The sequence below is a fragment of the Amphiura filiformis genome, chromosome 14 (assembly GCF_039555335.1).
Source record: "Amphiura filiformis chromosome 14, Afil_fr2py, whole genome shotgun sequence".
NCBI classification, from domain to species: domain Eukaryota; kingdom Metazoa; phylum Echinodermata; class Ophiuroidea; order Amphilepidida; family Amphiuridae; genus Amphiura; species Amphiura filiformis.
Genome location: NC_092641.1, coordinates 51794092 through 51817826, shown reverse-complemented (window position 1 = coordinate 51817826; position 23735 = coordinate 51794092). Strand labels below are relative to the sequence as shown.

The 23735-nt window shown below is 37.1% G+C and overlaps 1 protein-coding gene across 1 annotated transcript; it reads right to left on the bottom strand.

Moving 5' to 3' along the window:
- Positions 1-8283: 8283 nt before the first annotated feature.
- LOC140170278 (uncharacterized) lies at positions 8284-23703 on the bottom strand. Its single transcript, XM_072193646.1, has 7 exons — positions 23536-23703; positions 18065-18267; positions 15947-16750; positions 14830-14946; positions 13417-13540; positions 12667-12857; positions 8284-9352 (listed from the first exon to the last, which is right to left on the bottom strand). The coding sequence occupies exons 1-7, from the start codon at positions 23649-23651 to the stop codon at positions 9177-9179; spliced, it is 1731 nt and encodes a 576-aa protein (XP_072049747.1). The 5' UTR covers positions 23652-23703; the 3' UTR covers positions 8284-9176.
- Between the last annotated feature and the right edge of the window lie 32 nt (positions 23704-23735).

The following is a 23735-nucleotide window of genomic DNA, read 5'->3' as shown; positions in this document are numbered from 1 at the left end:
GCATTGATGAACTACCTGATATCAGCAGTAGATATAGGACATTGGACTACCTGATATCAGCTTTAGATATATGGCATTGATGAACTACCTGATGAACTACTGTAAAAGTGGTTATTTTCGCGTACAGTTATTTTCGCGGATTGTTGTCAAATATAATGTCACTCCATATAAAATGTATATTTTCGCGTGTTGTTATTTTCGCGCTATCACATCCGTTCGCGAAATTCGCGAAAATAAAACCCTCACGAAAATAACCCCTTTTACAGTACCTGATATCATTGAGCTACCTGCAACAGTAGATATAGGGCATTGATGAACTACCTGATATCAGCAGTAGATAAGGCATTGATGAACTACCTGATATCAGCAGTAGATATAGGGTATTGGTGAACTACCGGTACCTGATATCAGCAGTAGATATAGGGCATTGATGAACTACCTGATATCAGCAGTAGATATAGGGCATTGATGAACTACCTGATATCAGCAGTAGATATAGGGCATTGATGAACTACCTGATATCAGCAGTAGATATAGGGCATTGATGAACTACCTGATATCAGCAGTAGATATAGGGCATTGATGAACTACCTGATATCAGCAGTAGATATAGAGCATTGGTGAACTACCTGATATCAGCAGTTGATATAGGGCATTGATGAACTACCTGATATCAGCAGTAGATGGCCTATACGATATTGAACTACCTGATATCAACAGTAGATATAGGGCATTGATGAACTACCTGATATCAGCTTTAGATATAGGGCATTGATGAACTACCTGATATCAACAATAGATATAGGGCATTGATGAACTACCTGATATCAGCAGTAGATATAGGACATTGGACTACCTGATATCAGCTTTAGATATATGGCATTGATGAACTACCTGATGAACTACTGTAAAAGTGGTTATTTTCGCGTACAGTTATTTTCGCGGATTGTTGTCAAATATAATGTCACTCCATATAAAATGTATATTTTCGCGTGTTGTTATTTTCGCGCTATCACATCCGTTCGAGAAATTCGCGAAAATAAAACCCTCGCGAAAATAACCACTTTTACAGTACCTGATATCAGCAGTAGATATACGGCATTGTGAACTACCGTACCTGATATCAGCAGCAGATATAGGACATTGAACTACCTGATATCAGCAGTAGATATAGGGCACTGATGAACTACCGGTACCTGATATCAGCAATGGATATAATGCATTGAAGAACTACATGATATCAGCAGTAGATATATGGCACTGATAAACTACCAGTACCTGATATCAGCAATGGATATAATGCATTGAAGAACTACCTGATATCAGCAGTAGATATAGGGCAATGATGAACTACCTGATATCAGCAATGGATATAATGCATTGAAGAACTACCTGATTATCAGCAGTAGATATAGGATATTGATATCAGCAGTAGATAGGCCTATAGGCATTGATATAGCAGTAGTAAATATAGGGTATTGATGCACAACCTGATATCAGCAGTAGATAGCCTATAGGATATGAACTACCTGATATCAGGAGTAGATATAGAGCATTGAGCTACCTGCAACAGTAGATATAGGGCATTGATGAACTACCTGATATCAGCAGTAGATAAGGCATTGATGAACTACCTGATATCAGCAGTAGATATAGGGTATTGGTGAACTACCTGATATCAGCAGTAGATATAGGGCATTGATGAACTACCTGATATCAGCAGTAGATATAGGACATTTGACTGAAGCAAAGAAAGAAGCGAAGAATAATTAAAATGTCGTAATTGAATATTTTATTACACGAATTTTCGGCGTTAATTTTCTACTAGGACATTTGACTACCTGATATCAGCTTTAGATATATGGCATTGATGAACTACCTGATGAACTACTGTAAAAGTGGTTATTTTCGCGTACAGTTATTTTCGCGGATTGTTGTCAAATATAATGTCACTCCATATAAAATGTATATTTTCGCGTGTTGTTATTTTCGCGCTATCACATCCGTTCGCGAAATTCGCGAAAATAAAACCCTCGCGAAAATAACCACTTTTACAGTACCTGATATCAGCAGTAGATATACGGCATTGTGAACTACCGTACCTGATATCAGCAGCAGATATAGGACATTGAACTACCTGATATCAGCAGTAGATATAGGGCACTGATGAACTACCGGTACCTGATATCAGCAATGGATATAATGCATTGAAGAACTACCTGATATCAGCAGTAGATATATGGCACTGATGAACTACCGGTACCTGATATCAGCAATGGATATAATGCATTGAAGAACTACCTGATATCAGCAGTAGATATAGGGCAATGATGAACTACCTGATATCAGCAATGGATATAATGCATTGAAGAACTACCTGATTATCAGCAGTAGATATAGGATATTGATATCAGCAGTAGATATAGGCATTGATATTGATAAAGCAGTAGTAAATATAGGGTATTGATACACAACCTGATATCAGCAGTAGATAGCCTATAGGATATGAACTACCTGATATCAGGAGTAGATATAGAGCATTGAGCTACCTGCAACAGTAGATATAGGGCATTGATGAACTACCTGATATCAGCAGTAGATAAGGCATTGATGAACTACCTGATATCAGCAGTAGATATAGGGTATTGGTGAACTACCTGATATCAGCAGTAGATATAGGGCATTGATGAACTACCTGATATCAGCAGTAGATATAGGGCATTGATGAACTACCTGATATCAGCAGTAGATATAGGGCATTGATGAACTACCTGATATCAGCAGTAGATATAGGGCATTGATGAACTACCTGATATCAGCAGTAGATATAGGGCATTGATGAACTACCTGATATCAGCAGTAGATATAGGGCATTGATGAACTACCTGATATCAGCAGTAGATATAGGGCATTGGTGAACTACCTGATATCAGCAGTTGATATAGGGCATTGATGAACTACCTGATATCAGCAGTAGATATATGGCATTGGTGAACTACCTGATATCAGCAGTAGATAGCCTATACGATATTGAACTACCTGATATCAACAGTAAATATAGGACATTGATGAACTACTTGATACCAGCAGTAGATATAGGGCATTGATGAACTACCTGATATCAACAATAGATATAGGGCATTGATGAACTACCTAATAAGGAGTAAATATAGGACATTGAACTACCTGATCAGCAGCAGATAGGGCATTGATGAAATATCTGATATCAGCAGTAGATGTGGGACAGTGATGAACTAGGCAAACCTGGCATCAGCAGTAGATATAGGGCATTGATGAACTGCCTGATATCAGTAGATATGGCATTGACCTAACTGACATCAGCAGTAGATGTAGGGCATTAATGAAATATTTAATATCAGCAGTAGATGTGGGACAGTGATGAACTAGGCCTACCTGGCATCAGCAGTAGATATAGGGCATTGATGAACTGCCTGATATCAGTAGATATGGCATTGAACTAACTGACATCAGCAGTAGATGTAGGGCATTGATGAACTATCTGATATCAGCAGTATATATATAGGCATTGATATTGATGACCTGATAAAAGCAGTACGGTAGTAGATTTAGTGCATTGATGAACTACCTGACAAGCAGTAGTAAATATAGGGCATTGATGAACTACCTGATATCAGCAGTAGATATAGGGCATTGAAGAATATCAGCAGTAGATAAAGGACATAGTGCATTGATGGTGCATTGATGAACTATCTGATACCAAATTGTGGGATAGGCTTTTACGATTGGAATTCACAACAATTAGTAGGTTTTTTACCAACAGAAGATATAGGGCATTGATGAACTACCTGATATCAGCAGTAGATATAGGGGCATTGATGAATCACATGATATCAGCAGTAGATGAGAGGCATTGATGAACTCCTTGAAATCAGCAGTAGATTTATCTGAACTATCAGCAGAAGATAAGGGGTATTGATGAGGGGCATTGATGAAGTAGCTAGCTAGCTATCAGCTGCTGATAATGATATTGACACTGCTGGTATCAGTGCTCTGTAGACAGTAGTAAATATAGAACATGGATGAACTAATTGATATCTTTGATCGTGACTTCTCTCTAGTCCGAAGGGTCACTAGTCCGAAGGTTCTCTAGTCCTAAGGGTCGCTACCCCTGGGGGCACTTCAATATGAAATGGATATAGGTGTAGGGCTGGCACTTTCGCACTAAGGGGCATTCGGTGAGAGCAAAACTTAAAACATATGGGGTCATTGGGTGAGAGTATGATTTTTGGCATTCGGTGAGAGCAAAATGTAAAAAATATGGGGTCATTGGGTGAGAACATGACCTTTTTTTCAAATGGAATCTTTGGGCGAGAGCCGAAACAGCGCCGCAAAATAAGTAACAAAATCAGTGATAAATGAAAGTTGCTGTTCAAATTGAACTTGTAAGGGTCTTTGGGTGACAGATCAAATGGAAAAATATGGGGTCTTCGGGTGACAGAGCATGTGTTCGTAAAAAAATATGGGGCCTTTGGGTGACAGCGATGCTGAAAAAGGGGGGTCTTAACAGCCCTACATACGCGTCACCTCCAAAGTTGGAGTGCCCCCGGGGGTCGCTAGTCCGAAAACCAAATTAAGTTCGCTAACCGGAAGGTTCTCTAGTCCGAATATAGAATAAGGGTTAGTGTTAGGGTTAGGGTTAGTGAGCCTTATTCTATATTCAGATTAGAGAACCTTATTTATTATTCGGACTAGCACATCCTCGGACAAGAGAACCCGATATTCGGACTAGCAAACCTTTATCAGGTAAATATGGTAATGGTAAATTACGTGTTTGGACTAGCGAACATTCGGACTAGAGAACATTCGGACTAGAGAACCTTCGGACTAGAGAGTTGTAACATGTTCATTATGCAAAAATCTAATCCTGCAAATGCCTTGGAAGTATAGCCTTTGACTTAAGGGATCTAAAATGAGCGTTTATTGCGTTTCGACAGTATTTTTGTGGGACATGAGAGCACCTCAGACCTATCGAATTGCATTCTGAATACTGAAGCATGTCTTTCTGATATCAAATAATTTTCATTTTTGAAAATCACAATATAATACAAATTTTATGACAAATTATAAAAATTTGATATTTTTCAAATTTTTGATATATAACAGTCCTCAAGTAAATTATATAAATCTAATGACATATTCTTAAAGTGTATAGCATGGAGGAAAAGCCGACGGTCAATTCAAAATTTTGACCTTTCATATTGAAGATATGGCTTTTTTTCCCCAAAAAGACATAATTTTTTTGGTGTTTTGGGGAAAAAAATCCATATCTTCAATACGAAAGGTCAAAATTTTCAATTGATCGTCGGCTTTTCCTCCCACCTACATACACTTTAAGTATAAATCATCAGATTTATAAAGTTTACTTCAAGTACTGTTAAATATCAAAAATATCAATTTTAATGATTTGCCATAAAATGTGTATTAAATTGCGAATTTCAAAAATCAAAATTATTTGATATCAGAATGACATTCTTCAGTATTCAGAATGCAATTTGATATGTCTGATGTGCTCTAATGTCCCACAATAAATACTGTCCAAACGTTCATACCCCAGCCCTTAAGGCGGCGAAAAAAAAACCCTGTTCTAAGGGCCCAACCGACCCAGATTTTCCAATTTTGAGATTTCCTTAAAAATTTGCTGTATGTATATAAAGTCGACCGTTTTGGGGACCAAAAGTGAGATTGATGAATATTAAGTTGTATGCATGTAAAAACAGCTGTTTGGGGGCAAAAGCAGATTTAGTTTGACTGAAAAAATTCATTCAAAACAAGGGGACAAATTGCAAAAAAAAATACTGGTGATTTCTAGAGTTTTTTGCAAAACCCAAAAAATATTTTTTTTAAATGCCCGGCCGACCCTACTTGAAGGTCCATCCGCCTGCAGAACAGGGTTGTTTTTTCGTTGCCTAAAGGATCTGTTGTAGCAATTGGACTTATCGTATCTCCTCTAGCAATCCATTTAGAGGTTAATAACTGTGCATCGGTTATTTGGTGGGCATTGTGAAAAATCTAAACATTTTGCCTTTGGAACCGAGGAATATATATTACCGATGCAAAGTTATTAACCTCATTCATAACCGTCACTTTAATCTCTTCACCTTACAAAATAACACAAAATTTTGCTCAAAAGTTTATAAAATAGATGATTTTTACATCTTCCCTTTCCAAAAATTGATCAGGCTAAAACAGGACGACCAATAACAAAAGTGCATATCACAATCTGTGCAAATATGGTAGCGCGCAATCCAAATACGGCAGCCAGCGCAAGCGCAGTTTGTTAGACGCACAAGAACACGCAAACGCCGGTCAATTGTGTGCGACATTGGAACAATTACGCATTTTGCGTGTAATTGTGAGATATTAATGACCTCTATTTGCGTTCGCGTTTTCACAAACAATAAAATATGATTGGATCGCACACATCGCGTTTATTAATGAGATTATGAATTGACATCAGCCACACGGTTCAAACACAAATAACAACCAATAATATTTAGTGATATTTTAATTTTCAAGTCATAATTTGTTAACACAAAATAACTACATATTGCAAGCACAATTAGGGAGCAGTCATTATACAGTAAGCCAAACAATTAAGGTACCAGTTATATTCACCTCCTGTATATCCTAAATAAAGACAAATATGTCATAATTGGAACCAGCAGCCAATAGCTGCATCCTTTAGCTCGAATTTAAGACCTCATTCGTTGAAATTGTTCAAGAAATAAAGACACGGCGATCCCAAAACCCAAGGAAGATAACAATTTAAAAGTTGCAGTTTGCTGCATTAAATGCCCTATTTATTTGTACACAAGTGTTCGTGAACAAGAGAACTAGCGCTGCGCTTCCATTGATTAGCACGTTAAAACTAGCACCGTGCTTTCATTGATTAGAACACAAAAGTGCAACTTTTGATTTCGTTTCTTCATTAGGTTTTAAGATCACCGTGTCTTTAATTCTCAACCAATTTCAACAAATAAGGTCTTAAATCAGAGGTAAAGAGTACAGGTATTTACTGCTTGTTTTAATTTTGACATATTTGTCTTTATTTAGGATATACAGGGGTGAACATAACTGGTACCTTAATTCTTTGGCTTACTGTATACACCAGAGGGAATGAGGGATTTTAGGGGGAATGCAACATTTTTTGTGAGCAAGAAGGGGGGAAATCCAAATATATTTGTCAAGAAAGAGGGGGGAATGTGAAATTTTAAGTGGAGAAATGTTTTTAAAATAAGGGGAATGCAGATTTTTTGAAAGGAAGTGAAGGGTGAATTTTGTTTTAATCCCCCAATCCCCTTGGCGTAAATAGTGACCGGTCCCTTACAACATTTTATTTTCATGACTAATTTTCATATCACATCCTGTTACACAAACAGTATCATTGCCAATAAAGCAGCAGCAATTTCTTTTAGAATAACCTCAGTTTTCAATAGGGCCATTTATAGAACAATGCATACACTGTATGAATTGGCAGCATTGCCAGCCTTTTAGTGTGTGGGGGTGGGGGGGCAAAGCCAAAATTTGGTCCCCACTTGTTAATATTTTGCTCCAGTTTTAGTTATTATAATGACATTTTACTCTTTGCTGTCCCCATTTTATTCCTGAAAATTTCTGTGGGGAAATTTCCACCCACCCACTTCCCCTGGCTATGCCAATGTAAATAGTAGGTATTCTAAAACATAACCCAGGCATGAGACTGCACTTTTCTATAAATAAAAAAGGCAAATGCATGTGAAATTGGGCAAAAAGTACCAAAAACAGGCTGCAATTAAATAAAGTTGCAGACATTTTGACTAAAAAACCCCGAATTCAGTTTTAAAACTGAAAATTCTTATGCTTGATAACCAAAACTTTGTAAGAAATCAAAAGAGTTCTTTTAGATGAATAAATTTATTCTATGCATTGAAATCCATTTGAATGGCAATAGGTATAATGTCAAAATCACAATTTCTATTCCTTCAATGATCTTTTCAAATCAACATCGGAAACCTTCGGAAAACCAGGCCACGTGAACCCAAGTGCAATAAAATGTAAGAGAGCATCCTTATGCTCGCATAAATTCACATAAGCATTCACCAGTGACACACATTACACAAAGCGCAACTATGTGTAAGGGCTGCACCCAACAGTTGCATGATGACCCAGAATATTATCATAAACTGGGTCATCATAAGCAGGGTTCGAAATTTTGTTGTCCGGTTGCCGGGACAACTAAAAAGTCACCGGACAACCAAAATTACTGATTCGGTTGTCCACCGGACAACCATAAATCTGTAGCTAAAATGGACCTTTGTACATACGGACAACCAAAAACTTAGACGGACAACCAGAAATTGTAACCTGGTTGTCCGTGGGACAACCATTTATTTTTCTTTAATTCGAACACTGATCATAAGCAAACAGTTATTCTTCTGAAAACTGCTATTTGAAAATGTTTATACATGTGGGAATTGTGAACACAATGTAAAACCTGTTTACTGTCATAATGCAGTAATAAGCTTGTGTGGATTGAATAGCTAAATGGTAATTTCTTCGACCAGGGCACCGTTCGAAATAGCGCCGGTATTTGGCCTGTAACTCTTTGGCTGGGCCGGTAACTTTCCTGACTAGCAGTCTAGTTGCAGGCCTAGCTGGCCGGTAACTCAAAGTATTAGTTTTTAATTATTTCAAACACATGATTCATTCATGCATTGCCAATCTGACATTATTTATTAAATCACTTACGAAGTACGGTAAATAAATTTCATTCCAATTCCAATCTACTATGTGAATTATATTTAGCAGAGATGCCACTTAGTTTCACTCAAAAAACCTGAAACTGGCGAGAAAAACCTGAAAAAGCATGTGAATGCAGACCAAAAAGCCCCCAAATGGGCTGAAAATAAATAAAAATGCAGGACTTTGGGCTCACAAAAAACCTGAATTCAGGCTAAAACCTGCGAAGTAGCATCTTTGATTTAGTGCCAATGTATTTAGCATACTTGGTTTGTATTAATGAGATACCAGTTTTAAAAGCTCTTGAACTTTTTGGCCCGGCTGGCCAGTAACTTTTTGAGGCATATTCTAACACTGGACCCAAGTCACATGAGAAATGTGTTGTCAGCCACCATGATCTAAGGGCGAGTCGCATATTACATGTCTTCAATGCTCCATTTATAAGCAACTTCATCCATAGCTTTCTTGTTCGCATTACGGATGAAGAATTTCTTCTCAAATCCATTGGATCTATCCACGCCATCCCATCGGTAGCCAGGCATGATGTTGAAACGATTCGGTGGGGGCGTTGGTCCCTTGTACTTTGGTTTTTCTGGATTTAAAAATAAAGAGAAAAATCTTCATATATATTATCACTAGATGGGGAAATGGTCCACTTTTCTGGATATAAATGAAGACATGAAAAAGTTCAAAAATTATCTTTTAACTTTACAAAGTTTGCGATCAAAATTTCAAATCTTAAATTTCCACAATAATAAAGTGGTATGCCTTTTCCTACTTTGAAATCCACACACCCTCTATGGAAGACATGACCTTATTGTACTTTTATTTTGCCGTACCTCAATTATGGAATTCTAATCTGGGGGAATACATGTAAACTTTACTTAGATAAACTGACCAAACTCCAAAAATGGGCAATAAGAACAATTTCTAACAGTCATTATAGAAGTCATACCCGACCTTTATTTGCCAAATACAACATTTTAAATATAGAAGATATGTATTCTCTTGAACTCGGTGTATTTATGTACAAGAATTCCATACATGAGCTACCTAATTCATTTAATGAGTATTTTACAAAACGTTCTGACATCCATGACTACCCGACAAGACGAAATAATGATCTCCAGTTAACAAAAAATAAAAGAGTTTTTTCCGACCATTCCATTCGAACGAGCGGGCCCATACTTTGGAACTCCCTAGATAAAAAAATTAAAAACTCAAAGTCCATAAAACATTTCCGTAAACAGCTTAAACAAACTCTTATCTCTAAGTATAATTAGGCCATTCTCGAGCACTGTATTTTGTCATGTCTGTTAGTCATTTTTATTTATATTTGTTGATTTCATAACCTTTGTTTTGTTTTTTTCGTAAGGGGAAGGCAATTCTCAGGCCTTATTGGCCTTCCTGCCTTCTCCGCCATATTGTGTTTCTTTTGTACTTTATTGTAATTGATATATTTTTGATGTATTTGTATATTTTTATAAATGGAAATAAACGAATGAATGAATGAATGAATAGTCTCCCACACAGGCAGTGTAGATTTGAAATGGAGTCACCCATTCAGGTAACCGCACTTGAAATTCAAACTCCCTGTAAAGAGAAATTGTACAAAATACTGCACTTCTACCGAGATGTTGATATGTCTAATAATGCATTAGACGCATCAGCATCTCAGTATGTGTGCATTATTTTGTACAATTTCACCCCAACAAGTGATACGTGTTTATTAACCTATAAATGTAACACATGACAGCTATTCTCTTGTTTCATAACCACTAGTACATTTATGATTTTGGCTATAGTGTCCTCTTTTAAAAGAAGTATACTCTGGTTGCTCTACGAAAAAGGAATAAAAATCAAAACCACTAATCCCTCCAATTAGCTCCTGCTGATTTCCCATTATAGAACTATCAAAAAGTGTGCCAACAGGTATCATAATAACATTATTACATAACAATTTCCTATCTTTTGGATTGTCTGCTGTGGTTATCATTGGGGTGGGCTTGTCCAGCTGGAAGAGGAAGTGTAATTGACCAAAGGGGTAATTATCAGTAATTGGGCTTGGATTTATCACCTTTTTCGTAGCAAAAGCCAACTATACTTAATTATATTTGTGCCTACTCTTGGTAGCATTATATATAAATTGTGTTAAAAAATGTATGCAATTTCATTTTAGTGTGCTTTTTTAACTGCCTAAAATGGCCTATAATGATGTTATATCATCCTGTTCACCCTTCTAACCCAACAACCTAACTCTACTCCTAACCCTAACATTAGTCGTAACCCTACAACCTAACCCTATTCGCTGGAATAGTCATTAAAACATCACCTTGGATAAAGACAGCCATGCATACAATTTGAAGTGATTTGGTTCAAGCACCTCTCAAGGACAGTCCCCTGTTTACCATGTTCACTCCGCATGACCAATTGGATTTTTGGAAACCAACCAATTGGTAAAAAGAACATGATAAATTCTGACAAAACTTCATATTTTTAAGACATGATTGCAGAATATTATGATTTATTTAGCTAATCACTATAACTGGATGAGTTTTTAGCTCCTAAAATTGTGCAGTTTTTGAGATAATGCAATTTAGGTGGGTGTAAACTTCTTCTGTTCAACAGTCAATAGGAACCATGCATGACTGGGAACATGTCCTTGAACCAAAGTAGGCATACAGGCTGTATTATGACATCACACTATTCCAGCGACCTATAACCTAACCTTAATCCTAACATCTAACATCAAAAACTTCATTCAGCCAATGGAATTTAGGGAGATGCACAGATAATTGGTGGATGTTACAAATCCACGTGCGGATAGGTTTACGCCCAACTTCGGCTACACAATGCTTAGTTGATGCGATGTGGTTGTGATGTGATTGTGATGATTCACCATGGTAGCGAAATTACAGCACTTTGAATCCCCGAGATCTGGTAAAAAGGCCTAAATATAAAAACTGAAATTTATTTATCTAGAGATGGAGGCATTTAGGGATTAAACCATAAGTTTGATGACTTCATATAAACAAAAATTGTTTTGTTAGGAGGCTGACCCCCTCCCTCCCTCTAACATAAGTGTGAAATGTTGAAAATTCAAACCCGAAAGATCAAATTTGACCGATATCTGAACAAATGAATATATGAATACAAAACCCACCCAAGTCCATACGTTGGCCAAATTGAGTTAAGCATGGGAAATTGTTGCTATACATAGGTCTGTCATATGTTTGAAAGAACAACTCAAATTCATCATCTGTGTCTATTGAGCATGTGAGAAATAGCATGTATGAAAGAATCACCCAATTCCGTGATTTGAGTCTTGTAACACATTGATTGAAATCCAGTGTGTATAAAAGTCCACTTGTAACACATTCATTGCTGGAGAGTGACTTTTGAAAAAAAATGGGTTTAATAAAGGAACGTGTGTGGTTTATATTACATGGCAGAATGCTTATCAATATTATATATACCTGTGTGCTTTATATTGTATTATCTTACTAGTGGTAATCTCATTCCAACGTTGTTGTCTTTGAATATGATTCAAAAAACCACCCGAGTCCAAAATTTAAAATGAACCCTACAAAGTCCCTGAAATGCTAATCGTCATACTTTATACAGTTTAATCCACTCATTTGCACGTAAAACTTACCATATTGACCAGGTAAATCTAACTTAAGGAATTAAAATGATACACAGGTTTTTCTCTCAAAATCACTTCCCATGGACTTGGGTGGGTTTTGTATTCATGTATTCAAATGTAATCTGACTTTTTGACTGTCTCCCCCATAATAAGCGATATAGACGTCATAGAACTTTTGGTTTGTTCCCTTATCCTAAGATGCTGCTAAAATTTGTTGAAGAGAAAAGAAAGCAAGAACTGAGAATTTCTTAATATCTTACCTTTGATTCCAAGTTTTGCATTTTGCTTAGCTTGTTTCTTCTTCATGAACGCCAACATTGGGTCACCTTCTCTGTCCTTCTCCTTCAACATGGCATCTAAATCCTCATCGTCCCGGTAACGTGCCATTGGCTTGGCCATTTCATGGATATGGTCCTTGGCAGTTGTCTCCATCTGCTTTTTCTGCACAAGTCTGTTTTAATAACAAAAATAACAATAATAATAATAATAATAAGCCTCAGCACACTTTACAACATTTTGCTGAACACTGTGGCCCAAGATACACCTTATACAAACCATTTTTAGTCAGTGGGAGTGGCCTAGTTCGTAGACACATAATCTGATTGGACAATCACATGATTTTTGCTTAAATCAACATCACTTCCGGGTAATGAGGATGCGTCATTAGCAACTACGTCTCGCGGGAAAAGCAGTGGACCAGTTCATCTGTGATCAAGTCATCAGCTAAAATGTTGAAAGCTCAGTTCCGAGAGTAATATTTTATTGGATTCGGCTAGCAAAATTAACCAGTTTATGATCTTTACAATCCTACTAAGCTGAACTCCGCATATCATCTTATTGATGCCGACAAAGACGTCAGCAAATTTGCCTTTCTACCCAGAACAGTAAGAGAGTGGAATGACCTACCAAATCAGAGACTAAGAACAGCAGATCCACTTGACTCCACCAGGGGTATTGGACAGTATACTATCACAAATTTGTTATCACAAAACTTTTTAACAAATTCTTACCCTTTTCCCCATTCCATAAACTTCTCATCTTCCTCTGCTTTCTTCTGCTGTTCTTCCCTTTGTTTAATCTTCTCCATCTTCAAGTCTCTCCTGCGTCCACTTGACCTATCCCTGAAAACAGTTTCTGTGAATAACAAAAGATCCAGAAAGGTGTAAAAATATTGCCCTAAATCTGAATTTCTGGATATGGCCTCAGACCTGAATTTCCAGATGAACCTGGATGTAGGGAAATATCAAGCTCTCAAGTTTAAACATTTAATGAGGAGAAATTTTATCCATATTGACTGTTTTACAGACCTTCATTTTTGAGGAGCTCAATTGCATCAGAGCTCCTACAGCTCTCCTTAACACCATTTTAGGAGTATGATTTACTAAGCTCCTCACTACTGAAACCCCTGTATGTTTTTATACATATATAAAAAGATTGAGCACCTTAGTAAACTCAGGAGAGTGATTAATAGAGCTCCTGCAATTTTCAAAAATGAAGGCCTGGTTTTAACCCTATACATATAAACAATAGTGAGGTTTTGAGGACAAAACAAAAAACCCTGTTCTACTGGTCTGACCGACCCAGATTTGCTCTTTTGGAATTTCTTGAAATATCTTTAAAATTTGATGTAAAATCAGGCATTTTTTTGGCCCAAAGTGGATTCAGTTTGACAGAAATTGCTACATCAGTATACATATAACATCAGCTGTTTTGGGCAAAAAGTAGATTTTTTTGTGCAAGTTTGTACGCTTGTTGCACATGAGTGAAGAATGAACCAAGGTTAAGGGGGGGTATTTTCAAGACTCCCTTTGATGCCTGCATTACTCCCTATTCCAGAAAAATACAGCACTAATTTTTTGGGATAAAAAATATTATCCTGTTTTGCCAAATGAAACAAAGCTAAATCCTAATCCTTTAGTTAGTCCTAACTGGCAGTAAAAGAAAAAATTTAATATTTAGCAAATTTGTGGAATTAAGGGCCAAAAACACACGTTTTTAGGGTGTTTTTCGTATGCTGTGACAATCAAGCCTAAAGACTGGTACTAAGACTAATTTCAGTTTATGCATTCTAGTTTTTGGAAAAGACATATTTCATTTTTATAACCAAGTATTTAATTATAGCAACACAAAAAAGTGGGAATTAAGAGCAAAATTGCGGCATCTACTCTAGATTTTGAATGCTTAGACTTGTTACAAGTCTTTGATTTTTGTGAGTCGATTGTCAGAAAACATGCCCAAAATGTATGTTTTGGGCTCTTTTTTCAAGAAATTGGCAAAATATTAAAATTTTACTTTTATTGCCAGTTAGGACTAACTAAAGGATTAGGATTTAGCTATGTTTTATTTTGGAGAACATGATCATATTTTTTTAAATCCCAAAAAGTTAGTGCTATATTTATCTGGAATGGGGAGTAGACATATACCTGCATTCTTCCCTGACATCTCATCGGTCATATGAGAGAACATCTCAGTGTTTCTTTTCCGTGTTGCGTTGTTTTCGTTCCGCATAGTTCTAGCATCCTGTAGACCAGCCTTAGCACCTGGGATAGACAAAATATCAAGATTGGGTCAGTCTATTTTAAGTCCACACTCCCCCTGTGGAAGATTTGGGAAATATCTTCCACTGGGGGAGTATGAATTTGAAATGGAATCAGCATACTAATGAACTCCATTTGAAACTCGCCCTCCGTCTGCTGAAGATTTATGTTGAATCGTTTTTAGAGGGTGTATGAAATTCAAATGGAGCTGCCTAATGTGTTCATTCCACTTGAAATTCATACTCTCTCTCTGTAGATTATATTTCTAACATCTTTAACAGGGGTAGTGTGGCTTTTAAATGGAATAGCCCATTGCAGATTATCAGTATCAGGCTTCTGAGCGATCCTACAAATAATCTGTGTAAACATTGTATTTGTAATATAGTTTCTGTGATGTACCCGAATGCAATCAATTATTAAAAAATTATAATATCGTCAATGCACGCCACCATGGGGGGGGCAAGTGAAATCTTTCCCCCAAAGTAGTGGTATTTTTGTTTGGACTGGGGATGGGGAATCAGGTGATTGGTAAAATCTAAGTTGATTGGGGCATCAGGGCCTTGATTTCGTGCCAGTTTGCAAGAATCAAAAACCATCCAAGTCGCTTCATTTACTGCATGATTCAATATAATGAAAGAAATTGATTCTCGTAACCAGTGTCCGAAATAAGGAAAATATGGAGGTTATCCGGAGGATAACTAAAGCATAAATTCTGCTTGTCCTCAATACATTTTGGTTGTCCCCAAAATGTGTCATACTTTTTGAGGTAAAATCAAGTGGTTGTCCAGGGGATAAGTACATAGCTCAATATGGTTGTCCCCAGTGATTTTTGGACAAGAGAACAAGAGGATAAGTGCTTATTTCGAACACTGCTCGTAACAAATGTTACGAATCTGAGGCCCTACATATGCCCCTTTGTGTTGCAACTGGCTATAATTATGCAAAGAATTATATACAAAACTTCTGTGCATAAACATGAAGTAGTAACATAAATTTTACTTACCAGAAGCCATTTTATCCAGCCTTGATTTCCCCGACTTATCTCGTCTTGGAGGTGACAAGTCACCATCAGAATCTTGTCGACCTCTTGACCTTTCAACTTTTCTTTCTCTTCCTCCATCTGACCCTTTGGAGCCTCTACTCCGCCTCGGCGGAGAGAGATCTGAGTCTGATCCTCGTCGACCAGTTTTTCTCGGAGGAGACAAATCTGAATCAGAATCACGTCTCCTTTGTTTTGATTTTCGTGGTGGATTTAAATCCGAGTCTGTCTTACTCTTGGAAGCTTTTCTCCTCGGAGGGGACACATCCGAGTCACTACCATGACGTTGATTACCATGACGTTGATTTCTTCTAGGGGGTGACACATCAGAGTCACTACCCTGATGTTGATTTCTTCTAGGGGGTGACACATCAGAGTCGCTGTCATGACGAGTTCTTTTAGATGAATTTGTATTAATTTTAGTCCTCCTTGGAGGCGACACATCAGAGTCGCTATCATGACGAGTTCTTCTAGTCGGTGACTTACCACCATTTCCCCGACTTCTAGGGGGTGACATATCCGAGTCACTATCGTGACGGGATTTTCTACCTCGTGGAGGTGACATGTCCGAGTCCGAGTCGTGTCTAGATTTGTTGAGTTTTGGCGATACTCTACTTTTCTTTGGTTTACTATTAGTTTGATTTCTTTGTGGAGGTGACTGGTCCGAGTCAGAATCGTGACGACTTTGTCGGTTCCTTGCTGGTGACAAATCCGAATCGGAATCGTGCCGTCCTCTACTCGATGCTGCTGACGAACCTTTGTCATCATCTGTTTAAATCAAAGAAAACATCCATTAAAATTGGACCCTGTGTTTTAGGATTCAGGGTTAGGATTTAGGGTTAGGACATAGGTTAGAAATTAGGGTTAGATTTTTGGATAGTATTATTAGGGTGGGCAGGATATTCTTTTTAAAAGTTATTCAAGAAAATGTAATAACTGAGGTGAAAGAAAATGTAATAACTGAGCTTGACAGTTCTTAACTTCACTAATAATGAAACAATTCCCTACTACAGTACGAAGAGATTTGTATTTCTTTTTCACAAAATACATAAATTCGTTTTCACTGTCAGGTCCTCTTTTAATTTTGAGCAAAACATTATGAGGCAAAAACATAGAATTTCACTATTTACATGTACTTCCAGGGCCTATGTCACCAATGCATGTGTGTCACTACGTCCGTCTGGCTGAGGTTGGTCTTTTTGATGTGCTGTCATCAACAAAGCCCTGTAGCAGGCTTTGCTGTTTGAAATTTGCAGGGGGGGGGGGGGTTAATCGCGAGAGTGAGTTCTACAGGAGCGCACTAGGAGAGCATTTTTACTGTACTGTACATGTATATATGTGTTATTATTGTTACACCAAAGGTAGGGGAGCAATAAAAAGCTCTCCTCAGCTTTATTTGACAGAGATGCCAGTCAGTGTTGTCAAAAAATCCTGAAATGGCAAAAAAAATTCCTGAAAAATGTGCATTACCTAGATCAATTGTACAGGATCATCCGAGTAAAATTTCCTGAAGACTGGCAACACTGATTTGAGGTGAGTGATGGGGAGCAATCGCTCTAGCTCTCCTCAAACGGCAAATCCTGTTTTATAGATGATCACACTGCCCCCTTGATTAGGTCACTGCACCACTGTGCATTGTTAGTTGAATACTTTACCTAGAGTTGGGCGACTAAGTCGCCAATAGTCGTTAGTCGCGACTATTACTGGTAGTCGCGACTACGACTATTGAAAACCAAAACTCGTCAAACGCAACTATATTTAAATGTTACAAAATCATGTTAAAAGCGCCAGATATCAGCACTAAAACAAACCAAATACTTACATATTAACTGTGAAAATGTGAAAAAAACGTGTCATTGTCTTACCAATAATAACACTATACAAACAAGCAATCATAAAGTCCATAAATCATCATTAAATTGGTCTTGTTGACTTGTTATTGTAAATTTTCACCAAACTTTCACCCGATTTTTTTGGTCCAATTCTGACCACAGATAGTCGCGACTATAGTCGTAGTCGTGACTATTTGCTGCCGACTAGTCGACTAGGAAAAAAGTGATAGTCGCCTAACTCTAACTTTACCTTTGTCTTTATGGAGTAGCTTCCACTTGTTACTTGTCCTGAATTGTTCCAATTGAATCTCCTCCACTGGCCTCTCATCGATGACATCGGCAACCAATGGCGCCTCGTCCACGTTTAGCTTATCCACTGCATGACGATCACCATCCTTAAAATCTGGGATTAGCTTCTTGACGTCAATATCATCATCATGGATCACCATATTCCTAGAATGTAAATCATGAAGAATTTAATTAATTTAATTGGAAATGGCCCCCCTTTCAACATGTACCCCATCCAATGTTGGAATGTACAATTATATGTGACCAGCTCCAACAAAACCCGGAACAAGTCGCCAGACATGTTTTTGAGTTACAGGCCTTCAAAGATGACATTCCCATAAAATTTTGGAATTCTCAATTTCATGGTACATGTATTTGACTGTGGGACGAAGTGGAATTTCAAATCCTTGAAAGTACTTATCGGGTTTTGATTGAGCAAACTTCAATTAAAACCAAAATTGTTGTTGGCGTAATAAGCCCTGGGTTTTGTTGAAAAAGGGCATTGTTTATTTTGCTTTTTACCATTTTGTCCAATATATGAATCAAAATGGAGATACATTGCTGCATTTGGGCAAGTCATTGGGAATGTTTTCTCATACTTAATATTTGATACCCATTCCAAATTAGGCTGTTTGCAAATTGATTTGGGTCATCCCACTTCATGACAAAAGGTTAACTGGATAGGTCAATGCCTGTTCCAAATTAGGCTGTTTGGAAATTGAATTGGGTTGTCCAAATTCCGGGAAATGAGTGATATTTAAATGTCCGTTCCAAATTAGGCTGTTTGGATATTGAATTGGGTTGTCCCAATTCGGATATGAGTACCGTAATTGATGTACATGATCGTCATGATGCAATAATTAATGAATTGGATATCCATTGCTTAAGGCAGCTGTGTACTCTAGACACAAAATTGGGCTTTTTTGATATGTTTGTACTTTGTTATGTTTTTTATGAATACAAGGAATGAAAATCCAGATTTGTAAACTCCAACTGCAATATTTTAAGGATTTTATTTCACTATTCCACTCGTGTTTGAAATTGAAAAGGAAAGAAAATCTTTATTGTACCAGCAGGGTACACGCGCGCAACAACGCATCGCGTTGCGTATCACGCAATTTGTTAACGCACAAATACGCTACGCATACACAACGCTTATCTGCATGCGCGGCGCATCTTATGGAAACACCACGGAAGCACAAAAACCTAGTGGTCAAATGGCTCCGTTTTAGCTGATAAAATGTGGTTTTTTCCAAGTTCTTTCCCGATTTAAATATCAAGTTATGAATGGATTTCGCTCAAACTTCTCAAGGGGCCGTGGATTTACCCGATGTTTATGTAATGTAAGGTAGAAAAATAAAAACTGCCGCATTCTCCTGCGAGATTCGATGAAAGTGCAAAATGTGACCACTTTAAACTTCAACGGCCATTATTTTAATGTTCATTTTCTCGGTAAAATGACGATTTAGGTACACAATAACTCAATAAATACAGCATCTATAGGTAAGCAAATATGATCATCGTAAAAAGCATGATCGACTCAAGAAACAGTTTTCTCTTTTTTTTATATTTTGGTCTATTTCCGATTTTTGGCATCATTTTGTGCAAATAGGCGTTTGTGAATTTTAAAAGTTCAATTTGATGCCTTATATGGTCAATATCTCAAAAAATAAGGCCAATATCAAAAAATTTAAAAAACGTTTTTGGAATGGAGCCTCAAGATTGAGCTAAAAACAAAATAAAATATTTTGGAAAGAGTGTTTTTTGTTATGATGTACCTAACAAATATTGCCAAAAACTCACTTTTTGTGATTTTCTTCATAATTGTTGTTTTTACCCCAAATCTGTATAATTTATATTAAGATTTATTGATGTCTTGCCTTCATAAAAATGTATACTTTTATATGTCTTGCACGAATAATTACGAAGTTATTGCACTTTTACTACATGCATGTCTGAGAGTACACAGCCTCCTTAAATGAGTAATTGTTAGGTCCTAGCCAAATTAAGCTGTTTGGAGAATGGGACAGGTGTCAGAAGTTGTAGCTCTCTGATACATCTGAATTAATATCTACGGACATGTAAGAATCTGAGATGATATAGCTGTCTGGTGATATTAAATTAAGTAATAAGTATGAAGAACACAGTTGACACTTGATCAACTGTGTAAATGAAAGGAAATAAAAGATTTGGATGGTAAAGATCCAGCTCCGGCAATAGTTGTGTTTGGTCTACATTTTTTTGTACATATTGTAGGTATCACAGGGAAACCTCAGTTAACACATTTGTTAGTCAGTCAAAATGGCCTAAACCGGCAATACAAATTTACATTGAAATTAAAAAGAAGCTTTTTAAGAAGGAAACCTTCATAAATATGTTGTCTATACTTCACTTGACCCAAATATATGATTTTTTTTGGTGATGAGAGACTCGCACATGGAATTTCAGAGAGATTTTGATAGCAGTTCCATTAAAAAAAGGTGCTATCGTCATGAGACTATGATCTAGAAACACCCCCGTAATGCTGTTTTGGGGAATTTTGCTAGCAGAATCTTTTTGATGAAAGTCAATCTTTGACAAGATGTAACTTTGCTACGGAAAGTGCTATGACAAAAAAGGTTTTCAGTGTTGGCTTTCTTTACTCAAGGGCTTTAATTTGATATATAAAATGATGCAGTTTGTTGGCAAATTTGAATTCACCTGGCATACCTACATATTGTGTCCATAGGACAATAGCAATTTGGCAATTTTTACAAAATTATCCATATCTTGAAAAGTTTTGATGCTATAACTTTGATATCATTTTAAAGCTTATAGTGCTTACATTTTTATTCAAATCATGAAATGTCAAAAAATGTGTCTTGTTCCTGGTTTTGTCAGAGCGGGTCACGTATTATGTCGGAGGAGGGAGCATTTTTTAGGGTTAAAACTCATCTGCCATCTCTGTGACCAGTCGATGTTCAGGTCTGCTTGGAGTATATCAATGTCCTTCATTATACATCATGGTCACATGCATGCATGCGTGCAACTGCAACGCCAACGTCAACGTACATGTACTAGTACTACTCATATAGTCAAGTGTGTGCATTTATTCTGTTATTCAGATTTCCTTAAATTACAAATTAAGCGTACTGCTAGCCGTCCATCGCATATTATTTTGCACAAAGTCCAATGCACACGCTTAACTTCGCGCGTATAATCGATTAATCGTATGTATATTCTCTTGGTCGGGGCCACGTCACATCCATTCATGCATCAATTGGCGTGAAAACAACTTATCGCACATTTTTATATTTGCAGAGAGTTGAACCTGGCACGATAGTGTGATCATAGCTTGTGATACAGAGTTCAGTGAATGCAAATGTTATTTTCACTCCAGTGCTATTGTCATATATATTGTCAGCCGGTTCATGCCCGGATGTCCGACCGACAGAATACGCGATGTGGTTAAAGCCTTAATTAATGTACGATTTCCGTCAAATTTTGATTTTGATATTCTTTATTCAAAATGTTGAAATAATATTAGTAATAACTGACGAGAAGGGTTGCTGTCCATTTTAGGTTGAAATAACAAGGTAAAGTGAACGAAACCCCAACTATGGGAGGACATATTTATCATAATAATTTTTAAATTATGATAATATGTCGAACTTTGCTCTGTTGACCTAAGAGCAAGACAATAAATTTGGCCGATTCCATATCTAGGTGCCAGTTGGGACATGTGTAAACATTACAAATATGCAAAAAATTCAGGTTTGAAAAAAATTAACCAATTTCATATTATAAGATCATAAACATTATGATTAAAGGAGGATTTCGTGATCCTAGCATCCTCTTTTTATGACATTTTTCAGTAGATATATCCACGAAAAAAGCTTATTTCCAAAATTTCAGTTGATTCCGATTTTGCGTTTGTGAGTTATGCATGATTATGTGTATTACACTGCTCCATAGACAATTTTTCGTTCTGGTGCACCAGAACGAAATTCAAATTTGGCGATATTTTTGCTAAACGAATTAATCTGGAAGAAATATTTGGTACATAAACATTATGTAGCCAGAGGTATCCAGTGGTGTAAAAATCTCAACTTTTTTTGGGAAAAGTGGGGGATGAGGCTGTGGATCACGAAATGCCCCTTTAACCGTCCTGACCTTGTTAGACATGTCCACATTGCTTATTATAGAGGGCGACATTCAATCCAAAAAGTTGTGTCCACAGTAGCTCACAGTCAATGGCTTAACTGTGTAATCCCCATAGGGAAATACAAAAATATGAAATTTGGACACCAGAAACTTGACGACGTAGTCTAAAAAGTGCTGGTACTTTATCCTTGATACAGAAGTCAGCATGCAGTGAAAGTTAGATTTCATAAAATAAAATCGCCTTTGTGTAAAATGGATCATCGTGGTAAAAAATGATGCATTACATGCTTTTTTTACATACAGTAGGCCTAAGTCAGTGTAAGGCATTGTCAATGATGGGCACAGAAAAGTGCAGTTTTTTAAAAACAGATATTTGCCCATATAAACTTCGCTAATTTTTGACCTACAGATATGGTTGACCCCTCATTTTTTAAGTTAAATAATCACCTTTTTAAACAAAATAATTTCAATGTGAAATATCCTACTTGAAAATTTTGTGAACATGCCTAACCCAGTGATGCCAACGCCGCGCCTTAGGCGCACAATTATTCACAATTGGGCTACTTGGCGATCACTTGCCGCTACTCAAAAAAGCATGCCGCTACTTGCCTAAAATTGGGCTACTTTTGTCAGTCTCAGGCGCGGCAGCAATTTGATGTATTTTTTCTTTCAATTTAGCCGATTTTCGGCGATTTATAAAGGTTTTGAGTTTTTTAAGCTCCAAATTGCAATTACAATGGGTTTTGGGACCCCCGTGACCATTTATTGATCGATCGGTCGGTAACTTCCCAGTAAGTACCGGAAGTTTTAAAGTCAAGTGCTTTTCCGCCCAATTGGGTGTTTTGCGTTCTAAATTCGGGTAAATCCGCCCAAATATCAGGTATTAGGCGCTTTTTTGGAAGGTTAAAAATTGGGCTACTTGAGAATCCTTTACCGCGGCCTGGCGAGTCAATGCGCCGCGCCTTGACGCTGAAAAGTTTTGGCAACACTGGCCTAACCTTGACTTGTAAAAATTTATAGGACCTGCTGAAAAATAATACATGCCGCGCTGGACGGTAGGCAGTACGCTTAATTTGTAAAAGAAAAGATCATGAAGATTATAATACATGTAATATTGTAATATAGGAGCTAGTTGTGAATATGAACACAAAAATTGTTCACTAGTATTCATGTATTTAAAGTGCAGTGTGCCAGTGACTGTACATTACATGTCATGTATTCCGAATTCAACAGGCTTAAAATGATTTCCACCTTGTCACAATAATTAAATGATCAAATCGGAAATCATACCTCGAAGATTTCACAGCGCCCTGTTGCTTCTTCTTCTTTTTCTTTTTCTTTGTATCATCGCCTCCTCCAGACAAATACCGCTTCAAATACTCTTCTTTGCTCAGCCCTGTCGCCATTCTTGCGTTTGCAGCACTTTATAGCCTCATCCACAGAACTTCGCACACAAAAACGCATGTGAAATTACAATGAGTTCACAAAAG

Excerpts from the sequence above, each read along its gene's own strand:
- LOC140170278 (XM_072193646.1), bottom strand. The coding sequence starts at position 23,651 with ATGGCGACAGGGCTGAGCAAAGAAGAGTATTTGAAGCGGTATTTGTCT. Across the intron at positions 13,541-14,829 it reads GATGTCAGGGAAGAATGCAG|AAACTGTTTTCAGGGATAGG; the intron begins GTATATGTCTAC and ends TGTTATTCACAG. Across the intron at positions 12,858-13,416 it reads TTTATGGAATGGGGAAAAGG|ACTTGTGCAGAAAAAGCAGA; the intron begins GTAAGAATTTGT and ends TTATTAAAACAG.